At 44.6% G+C, this 14,908-nt stretch overlaps 1 protein-coding gene across 1 annotated transcript; it reads right to left on the bottom strand.

Annotated features, from left to right (window-relative positions):
• Positions 1 to 5,340: 5,340 nt before the first annotated feature.
• On the bottom strand, positions 5,341 to 14,627 carry LOC117745656 (basic helix-loop-helix transcription factor scleraxis-like). The gene is given in 3 exon segments (XM_034554128.1): positions 5,341 to 5,401; positions 13,778 to 13,993; positions 14,247 to 14,627. Coding segments are annotated over 3 exon segments (636 nt in total). The 3' UTR covers positions 5,341 to 5,362.
• Between the last annotated feature and the right edge of the window lie 281 nt (positions 14,628 to 14,908).

The following is a 14,908-nucleotide window of genomic DNA, read 5'->3' as shown; positions in this document are numbered from 1 at the left end:
CACATCATGAATGAAATCATATATCAAGATATCGTGATACACAATTATTGGTGATAACAAGCAACTCCTAACTCACATGTCTTAAAGTTAAATCAAACTATTGTCTTAATACGATCACTCTGTATTTGTGTGCATGCACGTAAATATAGTCAATGTTTAGCTGGATTTTTTTTGTTTTAAACTTCACTCAAAATACACAGTAAGTCTTATTTGTCATGTAATCAATTCACACGTGAATATACGAAAACAGGCTTTGCGATGTGGAACAAGCATCCAGCTGTAGTGTTGATTAATTTATCTGTCAATCGGCAGCTGTTTTGATCATTTTGAGTTTTTCTAAGCAAAAATGTCAACATATTTGGTAAATCCAGCCTTTTTAAATGTGAATATCTGCTGGTTGTATTGCTATTATTTTAATAAAAATGAATCATAAGCAGAGTTAATCAATGCATCAAATATAAAGTAAAACACATCAGTTCTCCGTTGCTCATTTGGGGTACGACACTAATACTGAGTCAAGACATTCACTCTAAGCTACCCGGGAGACTTCTACCTTATAAAAAAAAGGGGGAAAGGCAGAGGAATAACAACGAGGAAACAATCAGCGGCTTTCAATACCTGGCCGGATCCTCGAGCTCCAGGGAATGGAAAAGAACCTGAAGACCAACCTCTTACAGTCAGGATGTGTCGGGGAGACAGAAACATTGCACAAGGCGTACAACAACAACACAAAGGTGTTCATTGTCTCCTTGTTTTTCAGGTGGCTGAACATAAATGACGATTACAGGAATAAAACACATTCATGTGTGTATGCAACTACAACAAAAACACGCTGTCCCGTACAATCACATGAGGGGGCTTCCACGGTGGTATCCTCACGAGCAGGAAATGTCTTTTTAACAACCAATTAAAGGTGAGCCAGCGTGCTAGCTTACAACAGGAATGTTGACACGGAGGAGAAAAGGGGGAGAGAGAGATTCATCGTGGGGGCGGGGGGAGGAGAGAGATAGAAGGAGAGCGGAGGTATAGGGAGAAAGCTGGAGAGCTGATAGAGGTAGAGTCCAGGATTTGGCACTTTCACAGGTGTGCACAACAGGGGGAGGGGGGGTCGAGGAGGAAGGAGTTTGTGTGCACGTGCATGTGTGTGTGTGTGTGCGTGTGTGTGTGTGTGTGTGCGTGCAGTAGTGTGTGGAGCTGCCAAACTGGCCACCTGTCTTTCCCTCGTTGTAGTTTTAGTGTTTCCTTTCATCCGGCCCTCAGCAGCACAGCTCCCACTCGGAGCAGTTAGACTCCTGCCGTGTGTGTGTGAGTGAGTGAGTGTGTGTGTGTGTGTGTGTGTGTGTGTGTGTGTGTTTGCGTAGCTCAGGGTCCCAGTTGGGTTAGAAAGACTAATGCTCCTAAAGGTGCATTTTGCTCTTTCCTCCACATTTTTTCTTTTAATATCTTTGTTCTTTATGTTTTATTGAGACAGTTCGAGCGGAGGCAGGAAGTTGGCCAACATGGCCGACGGAGCAGGAGAGGACACGAGAGGAAACTCCATGCTCCAGTGTCAACAGGAGGTCATGCTTCAGGAAAAAGCGCTGCTACCTATCCATCTTTAATTAATAGACCGTATTCAGCTGGGTACCATCTGAGCGCAAAAAACACGGACGAGTTTGGGGAAAAAGAACAGGAAGTGCTCCTGTCTCCTCCGCTGATTCTCATGTTATGACAGTTTTTAAAAAAAAAACAAACGTGACAAGTTTATGTTTTTTTTTTTGAGAGCGAGTCCAAGAGCCTGTCCTATTTGTAAAAGCTGTTGTGGTTACTTTAAAAACACTCGCCATGTTGCCAAGTCCGTAACGGAGGAGGAGGGGGCTAAAGCAGCTGTAACTGTGTGATAATCCTTAAAGTAGCCATTTTAAAGCTGCCCTAATTAATATGTTAATGCACTAACGGATGTTTATGTGTTATGTTAAAAGGAGTCAATTTCTGTCCGTTTTGACCACGACAACATCTTGTAACTTCCCTTTCTCCTATTTCTTTCATTTAACGCCATTCATTAGAGGGGGCGGTGATGATTTAGACTCTTAAATCAAGTCATTTGCTATTATATAACTGCGTATAGCCGACATGCCTTCCAGATCTGTTTGCAATGACAGGTCAGATTTATGAGGAGGCTCGATGTGCAGAGGGACAGATGGAGTAAAAGATGGGAAACAGAGAACATGACCTGCACTTTCCAAATAGTTACAAGTGAAAAATCAAATTACCTTTTAGAGATGCATTAAGGTACTTAGGTTCAGGAAAATCAATTATTGTTATTGTTGAGCTCAAACAGAGAGAGTCATGCGATACCTTTTTTTTTTCTTTCGTAATAAAATAGATCAAAGTTTGTGGTGTTTTTAAAAAAAAAAAAAGTTTTTATTCAGGACTCAACTATATTTTTTCCATTAGGCCACGTGTATATTCCAAATATGTTAAATTTATCTTAACACGTCTCCGGGCTACATCCACCAGACCCTCTGGCACTGGTGCACCACCTCGGACTATCAGATTTCCACGGGGTCATAGAGATCCATTATTTGATAATAATAATAATAATAATAATAATAATAATAAGAGCCGGTCGATCTTCCAACCTCCGGTTTTCACCTCGGTCCAAAACCGCCCACATTGACTACGTCTGCCCTCTCAGCTGATCTGTTTTCATCAAAAAATAAGGAGATCATTAGACAGCTAAGCTATAGCACAGGTCCTCCTGTGTGTGTGTGTGTGTGTGCGTTCGTCCATCTCTTTGTGCATATGGAAGTCCATCGGCGTGTATGCGTGTGTAAATGGTCATCTGTGTGTGTGTGCGTGCGTGTGAGTGTGTGTGTGTGTGTAGGCGTAGGGGGGGAACCTGATCCGGTCTGTGTGGGAGGAACCAGTTCCTTCTGCTCAGACAGACGGCCTGCTAGAGAGATCAGACTCTCAGACTAACTGGACCAGAAGTCATTAGGACACACTTTTTTCAAAGCTATTGCTTCCTTTAAAAAAAAAAGAAAAAAAACTGCTCCTCAGTAAGATTATCTACGTCTCATCGACTCATAAGATCTTTTTAAACAACCTTTGTCTCAGGAACCAGCGAGCAGCAGGGACCACTTACACTGAAAGTGTGCCCGGAGATTTAGGCTTTTGTTTCCCTGTGTGGGGAAAAAATAAAAACCTGCTCTGGCGAGTTTTAAGGGTATTTCAAGCATAATATGCTGGTATTGCATTTTTTTTTAACTATTCTCCAGGAAAAGGGATTTGCAACCATGTTAAGTTCATTGTTTGGCCGCCATTGTTCTTCTTCTTCTTCTTCTTGCTAGACTTCACAACGAATCTCGAGTCCCAAATTTAAATCCACCACCTCTTCCGCCCCTTCGTCACCTTTGCGAGTTGCTTCATTAAAGTCATCGTCCTTTTGCACGACATCACTCCGAGGAAAAGTCGGACACGTTGACTCTGAAACCCGACTGCTGTTTATAGATTTACGGGTGTTTTTTTTTTAGAGTATACACACACACACACACACACACACGCACACAATAAGTCCACTAAAAAGTAGTTTTTTGTTGGTTGTTTTTCTTCATCGTAGGAAACATATCCATAACTGGCACCGCGGTTCGCAGAAACAGCTTGTTAGCATTGTAAAAAAAAGAAATAATAATTTGGAAAACACACGAGCCGGTGCGGCACATTGGGGTCAGCCTCCATTAAAAGAACGGCTCATTTACATTTCACTTAATGGTGGAAAATGAGCTGGTTATGTGGTTTTAAAATAGTATGCTGGGTATAGACTGTATTAATAAGAGTATAACTCTCTTAATCCTAGAAAAAAAACAACGCAGGTGACTTTTTTTGTGGCCAGAGGGGGCGACGAACTGTAAAAGCAGAGACGGAGAGAGAGAGAGAAGCTATTATGAAAAACGTGACTGGTCATTTTCCATAAAGGCAGCGGACGAATCTGGAGGAAAAAAAACAAGAGTGCAGAGATATGCAGAAGGGAGGGAGCGAGGGATTGGAAAGAGAAAGAGAAAGAAGCAATGAGAGAAAGGAAGAAGACGAGAAAAAGGGGGAAGGAAGATCGGATAGGTGCATGTGTAGAGGTGAAAAAGGGGGAAACGAGGGGAAAAAAAGAGTGGCGTAAGTGGTGCGTGGCTAAACACGCTGGAAAGCCATCACCAGCCATACTCTGGCCAGTGGCACTCCGGGGAAAAGAGAGGAAGAGCGGAGGAAGAGAGGAGAGAAAGAGCATGTGGAAAAAAGGTAAAGAAGAGGACACGGGCAGATGTCCAAACGGACATACCTGCAGATTCAATTCTGCTTTTTCTTTCCTCTCTTCCGCTCCTCTAACCCCTCTCGTCCTCCTCATCTTCGAAAAAAACCTCGTCTTTCTCTGACCGCTATGATCTCGGTGCCCCCCCCCCCCCCCAAAAAAAAATAACGAAGATGGATTAAAAGAAAGGGAGTGTGAGAGATGACCTGAGCTACAGGTGTATCGTCACTGTGGGGCTTCCACCTCTCCTCGCTGTGTGTCTTCAGAAGGATCTCCCCTAGTGGCCTTGAAGAAAAGCATGAGGAAACCACTGGTTTGGAGAGTTTCTCAGTGGAAAATATTCACAATGTTTATTGGTTGGAAAAGGGGAAAGGATTTTGAGAGGACACCGGGCTCAAATTACCACCAACATATAAATGAAATGTACTCCCAGATATACAAACAATTTATTGGTCATCGTGTGTTATTTTCCAGCATTCGGACAATTTTTTTTTTTCAGAGATGATCGTAAACCATTAAAAGTTCCAGCATGTTTGTTTTTTTTTATAGTTTTTTTGCACCTTTTACACATTATTTGTCACGGATTGGTCGTTGCCGGTTAAATAACATAGTTTCATTATATAATGTTATGTCACATAAATATACATTTATATTTCAGTTTACACATTAAATGGACACACGGATCTTAAGAAAGACAAATTTAGTATTCATGGTGAAAAAAAGCGGCTTGTTTTCCGATCATGTGCCATAAGTTCCTCAGACTCTTTTGAACAATACAGTAAAAAGTCTCTTATAAAGGTTCGTCTTGATAAGCCTTTTACGAGCACTGTTAGGCTCTTCAGAAGTGCTTCAACACCCTAAAAAAGTAAAGAAAAGTTCCTATAAAGCGATATAAAAAGTATGGAAAAAAAGAAAAGAAAAGGGAAATGCTTGGTTTAAGTTCCTTAAAAAAAAATAAAAAAAAAAGTCCTGGAAGTAAAGAAGTCCTTGAAAAGTCTTTGAAACGCATCACAAGTCTGACAAGTCTTCAAGTTGCAGTAAAAGCGTTGCATTTCATCCGTGTGGTTGGCGTCCTCGTCGTTAACTTCTGATGGCCGTCTTCCTGTCTCGGTCTTTGTTCTGCGAGAGAGAAACAACATTATTACGTTATTTAGGATTCACTTAAAATAAGGACTAGAAATGGGGGAGAAAACACAAGAATGACACATTTCTTTGTTTGAGTCCCTTTTTTTTGTGCCGTTGGTTCCTAAAGTAGTCCAAGTACAAGTCGATTACCACCTTTAATTACTTAAATATCCTTTAAAAAGGTGAGTTAGACGGCTTGTCTTTGATGTCAGCTTTTCTTTTATCGTCTCGTGAAACGGCTCTCCGGGGGGAACAAAAAATAGAAAAAGTAGTGCGTGTATATATTGTGGAAAAGAGATCAATGGCGCGGTTTATTTATATGAACTTCACCCCGGGTTTGATAAAGTAAATTAGCCTCGACTGCAAACACGTTGAGCAAGCGTGCGTGCATGCACATTAATTGCGGCGTAGCTGGTTTTCATAACAGCCTGCAGTAGTGACACCGTGAGCCCATGCATGACAGGCCCGTTGCGTGATCTCATGTATCTGTGGTATCAGGAGCAGAGAGAGGCCTTGATTTCCCCGGCTGGCTTGAGGAGGCTTTTTTTTTTTTTCTTCTTTTTCTTCCACTATCTGGCCAGGAAACATAACATCACATTTTCCCTCCTCACCTAACCTCTGCTCTGCTCCTCAGGCCATCTACCACCACGCTCTCTCTCTCTTTTGGGTCTCAGCCTCCAGTCGGAGGCATTGAGCGTTGAGTGACACGCAACACACACGTCATCCCCCCACGTCCTGCTAATTGCTTTTCAGGGCTGACGCTTGATTGACTCGGGGCTGGAAAATGAATCTTCGTAACCCAATTTGCGGTCGATTCTCATGGACAAATGAGTGGAATATTCATATATATATATATATATATATACACATTTCAAACGGCGGTGGAAGCGCACAAAAGAAGTGCTGGGTCAGCTTCTCTGCACGCCATGTCCTCTGCTGACTATCTAACCCCTGTCGACCACCTCCACCCCCCACCTTCCCCTCATCAGCCCCACACACCTGTTACCCATTTCCTCTCAGGCCGTGCTCAAGGTGTGGGTGTTTGGAGCGATCCGTTTGGATATGACATCAACAAAAAAGGTGTGTAGGTGTTTGGAAGGGGATCAAGGTGGGCAGGAATAATCCGCCCACTGATTGAAGGGGAAATGTGAGGAGACACGGAAACTATATCAACTGTCCAATCGTTCCTCCAGCTGGAGCGTCGCGGTGACGAGGCGCCGTCATCCCGACGTGAAGCGCTACCTACGATATCTTTTAACAGTTTTATGGTTTACGTTAAATAATGAAAAAGTCAAAAGTGACTCATGGCGAAAGAGAAAAAAGACGTCCTACTTATAAGATTTTTTTCCTAACCTGAACAAAATACTTTGTGGCTTGAACTTAACCACATTGGAGTAGGATATAAATGTACCTTCTAGACCGGGTTGCACGTCTCACCGTGCAGTATAAGAAGTAGACGATGGTCAAAGAGCTCAAACACACAGACGGGACAGAAAAAAAAGATGAATTTAGGCTTTCAGAGTAATGTCCGGAGGCCTAATGACCCCGGGGTCATATATATATATATATATATATATATATATATATATGAGGAGGGCCTGTTATTCTGCTTCCTACTAACACAAACAGCCGGAGGAGACAAGTGCATCAACGCTCTCTGCATGGTTGTTTTGCTGGAAGGTCGGCTGTGGAAAAAACACCCGGAGGTATTCATCAGTGGAAAGCGCGGTGTAGTTGAGGCAGGTTAGAGAGAGTGGGGGTACGCGAAATAATCCCCCCCCCCAAAAAAAAAGACGTGGCACGTGACAATCGGGTGATTCACCAAAAAAAAAAAACCCGACCGTGGAACCATTACTCTGTGAACGCTTAGCGAGACTTGACGAAGCCCAGCTGGAGCCGGACTGGTTCAGTCAAAACAGGAGGAGGGGGGGGGGGGGGGGGGGCTGGTAGTCAAAACAATCTCCAGAAGACTAATATGGCACGGTCGGATGACATCTCTACTCACACACACACACACACGCATACCGCTGACCTCCCAGGGGGGTGATTTGTCCGACACTAATATGATTACCTGATGATGTTTACTTTAGGTGCGATGTGATGATGTTGCCGCGCTGGAACAATATTGTTTGTTTTAAATCGAGGGGTTTTAACTTTAATGGGTAGATTAGTAAGAAAACGCTCTCTCTTCACGGGCTTCTTCATCAAACCCCCACGAATTCAAACTTTAATATTGTTTTTGCCCCTGAAATTCAATCCGGGCTAATCCTTCACCTATAACTGTGGATTTTCCATGCTTCCATATTCTCTCTCTCTCTCTCTCTCTCTCTCTCTCTCTCTCTCTCTCTCTCCTTCGCATTAATCCATTCTGTCAGATACAAACATCTAATTTAGTCCTCTGGCTGGACGACCGGTCGGAAAATAAAAATAATTCCTCCTGGGTGCCGGCCCGACATTGTATAAGGGGATCGGTATTCGACCATGAAAACGACCCCCCCCCCCCCCCCCCCCCGATAATATCCTTTTAATTTATCGACTTGAGAATACGCGTCAGTCCGCCCCTCTAAGTGTCGAACAGAAGCTGTAATTATTGTCGTGAACGAGCCTCCGTCAGAGGAAACATAGAGGCGCACACACTGAAATAGTCCAACAGTCAGACGTTTTTTTTAAACATTTTGTTAAATGAAGCTAACTTAATAAACCACAGGCTTGCCATTATGTGGCTTGGATGCACCAGACGTGTACTTCATGCTCACTGGTGGGTTTTCGCTAATAAGCATCTTCTGAAAGACTTGAGATCGACTAATCAGTTGTGATTCTCACCGACACGTTGCGTCTAATTGTTCCCACGTTTTAACAGACCGGCTTCTTTCAGGCCTGCGACAGCCCGACATGTCATCAGCTTCCGGAGAGATATCCCTTGAAGAAACGCCGACATCGCCAATTTCTGCTCTTCTTCTCCTGTGCGATGGATTTATTTGTCTGCTCTTGCCCCCTCCCCTCTCTCCCTGGAGGCCCAATGACAAACGGAATGATAGTTTTGCTAATAGATTTTGTTAGTCACCTGACACGACTTTCTCTCTGTTGGTGTTAAATTAGAGTTTAACCGCTTCCATCTGTGCTTGAAAATATACCGACGGGTTCCATGCACGACGACGCCGACTAATAGCCGTACGCAAAGCCAGACTCTCACACACACGCACCGCATGAATATATTTGAAGGCTGCCTTCGATGCACCTCGTTAGCGTAGCATGAAGCGACAGGCCAACGGGCGGCGCTCCTCGCTCGCGAGGCTCGGCGCATTAACACCAAGTCAACGGCCGGCGGCATTATCAGTAAGCGAGTTCAGGTTTAGTTTCCGTCTCTGGCGTCGACTTCGCCGCACGCAGGTGACGTAATGCTTCTTTCTCCAGAGCAATGACTGTACACACGCACGCCGCGGTCGTTAGCGGCGCTACTTGCACGTGTCCCCCGGTCATGCATTTAAGCTTTTAGAATCTCCTAAGGCGCACGCTTCATTTGATCTCTGTAGAAAAAAAGTTCACAATCGAGAACAAAAACAAAACTGTCCAAACTGTGGGATAAATGGCCACGTTGATTATACCGCTGAGATCGTCGACTATTTATCTGCCTCTCTTTCTCTCCTTCTCCATCCCTCTCCCCACAACTTCCTGCACACCATTAGTTTAGAAAGTGTTGAAAGCGTAGTCGCGATCCAGCGCTCATTTAGTGAGTAATCTTTTTAGGAGGGGGGGGGGGGGGGGGGGGGGGGGGGGGGGGGGGGGGGGGGGGGGGGGGGGGTCTAGAAAAGAAGCAATGAACTGCCGTCTGGCTGCAAAAGAGAAGGAGAAAAAAAGAAAGAAGAAGAAATCAAGGTAGAACGAAACGCTTTTGATAAAAGTCTGAGAGCGTGTCAGTATTTCTGTGGTCATGCATGTGTGCGAGTGTGTGTGGGTGTGAGTGTGTGTGTACGTGTGTGTGTGTGGAGGGCGTTGCACAGGGAGCGGTTTCCAGGCTTCTTTAACTTCACCATCAAAGCCCGACGTCAATGTGTTTCTAATAGCAGCAGCTGAATTAAACACTGGCTGCACAGGCCTCAGCAGAGGATAAATCATTTACAGAACAATTAGCTCATTTGTTGCTGCGCTCTGCGCTGCCAATGACTTCCAGACACAGAGAGCCCGCCAGTGTGTGTGTGTGTGTGTGTGTGTGTGTGTGTGTAGTGTGTGTGCGGGTGTGTGTGCAGTATACATACATGGATGTTAAAAAATCTTTCTTTCTGTCACTCACATTCATCTCCAAGTTACAAATGACTTATATTTATATATATATATATATATATATATATATATATATATACACAGACACACTCCTCTCTCTCAACTACACAAACACACACACACACACACGCACACACACACACACACGTGTGCCACCGTCTCTCTCATGCGCCCATGCAGCTTTCCACCCTCCCTCCTGAAATCATCATTATATAAAAGTTGTACGTTAGTAAATAAGAACAGTTTGAAATATTACCAGCTGTATTCATCATTTGTTATGTTGCCATTTTGCCAAATTTGAACGTTTATTTTTTCCCTTTTTTTTAATAGAAATTACAAATAAATGAGTTGGAAGTTAAAATCAGGGTTGTGCCTTAAAATGCTCGTAAAAACCAACACAAAAAGAACAATGGTCTTCTTTTTTTTTTTACAGCAACCGCACTATAACAGTAGTTATATTTTTGTTTTTCCAAAAATTAAAACTATTTTTTAATATTGAAAAATGTTTGACCTTTTCATACACAGCTCAAAAAGGGATTGCTGTTACTGGCAGATGAATATTCCCACTTCTGTTTACGTTTGCCATCGACTTGCATCGACCCCCTCGCCGCCTCGGGCCAAAAGAAATACGCCACAGAAGCTGTAAATACGCTTCAACCGCTACGGCCCAAAGACAACACAGTACACAGATTAACATGAATAGTGTTTTTTACAAACAACAACTCGATATAAGTCAGTAGCATTGTACCGATACTCGTCCTGCCTTTCACCTACAAGCACACACGTTAATACGCATTTAAACCGATGATGCTCAGCTGCATTTCAAGGTCATTAAAAGTTGATGTTTACCACCAAAAACAAAGTGAAATCGTGCCGTCGGGTTGAATCCAGGCACCTGACAGCAGCAGCCCGAGCACACAGGATATCGGCATCAATCAACCAGACAGCGCGGGGATTTCGGCAGCCCCCCCCCCCCCCCCACCACTTCCGCTCACCTCGAACATCTCATTTACAGATGTAGCCATCGGGAGCGTCCCGTGTTCTTTACGGCACTTATCAAAAAAGACTCTTTAAGTTGAAGGCTGCGCTACAGTTTGACCTCCCGGGGCGGTTTCTTATGAAAAAAAAAAAGGCCCAAAATATGTCAGGATGCACGTGTACGACAGAGGAGAGTAGCTGGAAGTGTGTTTGTGTGTGGCTGGAAAAAAAAGAATTAAAAAAAGAACGTAAAGAGTATCTAACGGCACCGAAGCTGATCAATAATCAATTAATCCTCTGCATTTCAAACTTTAGCTAAAAAGATACCCGTTTTTTTTTGTTGTGTTTTTCAATCTCACTGGCACCGGATCGTTTTCTGGAAAAAAATCCACAAAGAATAAATCAAATATCTCACGTATCCTCCACTTGTGTAAAATGGGTTTTCTTCTCAGAATAACTCACATTGGTAATCCACTGAATATGTAATCCGCAGTCTCTGTGCAGTAGTCATTACTAACAGCACTGTTTGTTTTGAAACAGTTATACTGTATACACACATAATAAGAGGAAATGAGCGTATACTTTTCTCACTTTCAGCCTCTCCCGCATTGGGAAATAAGCATAATTGAAGCAGCTGGCCTAAGCGGAGCTGACAGCTGCGATGAACCTCAATGAGCATAAAAAACATACAAAGAGAGCACTCAGGACACAAAAGTCTCGTTTTACCTTCACAATCGTTTCCTCTCTGTAATCACCAGCTCTGGCTCTGGCGCTGCAGACCCACTTAAAAAAAAACAAAAAAACAACCCCACTGTAGAGTCACTTTTCACGGGGAGAAATTAAATTCTTCCAATCAGAGTTAACCATTCATGTGCCAGGTGAGCCATGGGATCGCCTTGGTCACGTCTGGGTTGACGTTCTCGCGTCGAAAAAAACCAACAACGAATTGATTCTACGCATATTAACGCGTATTAATCCGCCTCTGAAAAACATCCGGTCACTCCTTACACCTGTTTAAGCCATGTTACAGTGCCCAGCAGTTTTATTAATTTACTGAGCCATTTGAAAAAAGAAATGCATCTCTATATTTGAAAAAAGAAATGCATCTCTGCATATATTTGGACGTCTTTTCACTCCTTTTTGCACAAAACTTCAAAAATCTTTCCTTAAATCGTCGCCTTTTCTTGCTCTTCTTATTTAGGGGCCCGTAATGACTTTCACCTGTGGTGGTTTCACCTAACCAGCGCACCAGTGTGAAAACAGTCCACGGGGAAACCCGTGTGTGTGTGTGTGTGACGGTAGAGGTCAAAAGAAAAGAAAAGGCAAACTTAAGTCAGAGTGTGCACAGTTGAAAAGTTTTTTTTGACAAGAGAAAGTTTTTCCAAAACGCCGTCTGCATGCGGCGAGTTGACAGCGGCCGGATCGCGTTACGCGGCTCCCATACTGACGGCGGCTGACCTCCAACCGGGCCGATCGATATATACGCAAGAGAGATGAGTGAAGCACGGCGAGGAGGACGAGGAGGACGAAGAGGACGGAGCCAAAGGAAAAGGAGACGAGAGAGAGAGCAATGCATATTTGAGGCTAGTTATCTTTCGGCTGAGGGCGTCTGGCTTTCAGACGCGGAGGTCGTATAGGCTTTCACTCACAGAGGTTCAGAGGGGAAGCAGGAGGGGAGGGCGAGACGCACACCGCTGAGACTCGGGTTATCCCCCCCCAAAGCTAAAGGGTCTCCGGGTTTAGACACCGAGGAGGGTATTAGCTTTCACACGCTGCTGGGGTAACGGGGGGGAGTCTGCCAGATGTCAGCTCCTTACCCATAAATCCTACTAAATGGGCAGCGGCTCCGGCGAGAAGGGGGGAAAGCCGAGTGGACGTCACCTCTCTGTCATCTCCAAGCACAGAGCGGCGGCGTGTGTTGAAGCCGGAGCTGCGTTCACACACACACACACACACACACACACACCTTGGGCTTTCGGTCAGCTGATAGGGGGGGGGGGGGATCCATCGTCTGTTATTTCTCATCAGACTGACGACTTTCTTACGCCAAGGAGTGTTCTCGATTATGTCTATTTCCTGTGTCGAATCAATCAAATGTGAGTTGAACTTCGCACCGGATCAGGTTCTGCAGGTTTTTCTTCTGTATCTCTATTAAGGTCGAAAAGGCCCGAATAAAAAGTTTCACAACCGCTTTCGAAAAATGTGATCCGAAATGACGAGTCTGACTATTGATTGTAAGCTCATCCGTGAATTTAATTTATTTTCTGAATTGTAAACCTGCGGCTCAGTAGAAAGAAACCCTGAAAGTGCTTTTGGATGTACATGAAGCCATTTCTTTCCGTCTCGTGACTTCCACATTCAGATCTTTGCTTCCTCTTTGCAGTCCTGCAGCAGTTATGATTAAAACCCTCCTCATATTCGAACTGACGTCAACGCATTCTTGAAATTATACACGTGGTTTTGGATGGATTTCACGGGCTCCCGGTCGTTAATCTCACTCGCTGCATAAATACCTTTTAAATTCCTTATTTTTTATTTTTTTTAAAGTTGGATGTTTTTTTGGTTTTTTTTAACGCCACGGTCGTGCTCGTCTTGTCAGTTCTCGTCTGCTAACTGAAACGTCTCGTGAGTTTCAGAGAAGCACCTTGAACTTTGGAGCCACCTGCTCGAGTAAAACGAACTCCCGACTGAACGATAACACGAAGTCCTTCAACCCCAACAGAGGACTTTAAAAGAGGTTCTGCTTTTAATGTCCCCTCAGGGCCAATCGGGTTTATAGGCACAGTCACTGATCTCAGGTCAGCTTTTAAACACCAAGTTGACCCTTAAGCACTGCACAGTCCCCCCCCCCCCAAAAAAAGAAGCCTCGCTCTACCAGTGTGATCAGCTTTTCTGGAAAAAGATATTTAGTTGGTTCTGTTTACAGGAAATGAAAGTCACTAAATAAATATAGTATAGTAATCACTGCAGTATTTATGTCATAAATCAAAAGCTGTATATATTTTCTTTGAATAATAATATACCACTGTTTGGTTGGAGGTCTAACTATATCTATCATTTTGGTTTTGTTTGATTTCTCCCTCACTGATTCATAATTCGTCATCTGCTCACCATTTTCCTCTGGTTGCTGAGGCAGAAAGTACAGATGTGCTTCGGCTGAGCTGATTGGTCGGACCCTCGGTTGGGGGAGGAGTTAACATGGAAGAACGGCGGTGAGGGGGCGTGGCACGGCTGTCCGTCGTGAAGCCCCTCGCCCAGGAGCAGGACGTTCCCCAGGTGACTGATGTAACTGCTGGCCAAGCGTAGCGTCTCGATCTTGACCGCTTCCTAATCGTGAAATCAGAAAAATTACAACAACGAAAAATATCTAAAAAGGTGTACAATAATTTTAACTTAACACAAAATTACGACATTTCAAAATAAGGTGCAACGTATGTAAAACATATTGATATTAGATATCAGAGATATCCACACAATTACGTTACAGGGTTGTCCATGCTATCCATCAAAGACTTCCTATTTTGGTTCTATGAACGTGCCACAGATAAAAGGTCACGAAAGGTCATAAAAGGGCTCGTACCTGTCCGCCGGCTCGGTGGGGGATGAGCGTGCGCAGCGCCGTGAACGCCGTGTTGACGGAATTGGTGCGATCTCTCTCCCGCGCGTTGGCCGCGGTCCTCTGGCGGACCCTCCCGTGGGGGGGGGACCCCCTGGGGGATGAGCCTGCCCATCATGGCCCTACGTCCATCCCTCCGCCCCCTCCCGCGCCGCACAGCTTCCTCTTCCTGTTCACCTTGATGTGAAAGGCGGACGGCGACGAGGAGGACAGGCGGAAGTTGCGCTCTGTCGGAGCCCGAGCCCTCGCTCCACGTTCTCGTCGTCAGTCTTCGGAGAGGAGGGCGATGTCGCCGTACAGGAAGCGGCCCGCCGGAGGCGCCGCACGAAGCATGGCGAACGTCATCTTCGAGAAACGCAACGACGCTACTTGTCGGTCTACTGGTCGATTCCTCGGGAGACTTCCACGTGTTCGAGGTTGACCTTTATATCGGAAGCCGCTTGGCGAGTCTTCTGTTGGCGTTGCTGATTAAAGGCGCCCGCCACCCCTTTAAAAATGGTTACTTTACCCCCAACTTCTCTTCTAGCCAAAGCAGGTGAGTCCGATGTAGCCCTTATGACGCAGAGTTAGGACTGGGTTTTAAAAAAAGAAAAAAGAAGATCAACCAGTCGATCCCGAGTCAACGG

Source organism: Cyclopterus lumpus, chromosome 16 (genome assembly GCF_009769545.1).
Source record: "Cyclopterus lumpus isolate fCycLum1 chromosome 16, fCycLum1.pri, whole genome shotgun sequence".
Classification (NCBI taxonomy): domain Eukaryota; kingdom Metazoa; phylum Chordata; class Actinopteri; order Perciformes; family Cyclopteridae; genus Cyclopterus; species Cyclopterus lumpus.
This window is presented reverse-complemented; position numbering and strand designations above follow the sequence as displayed.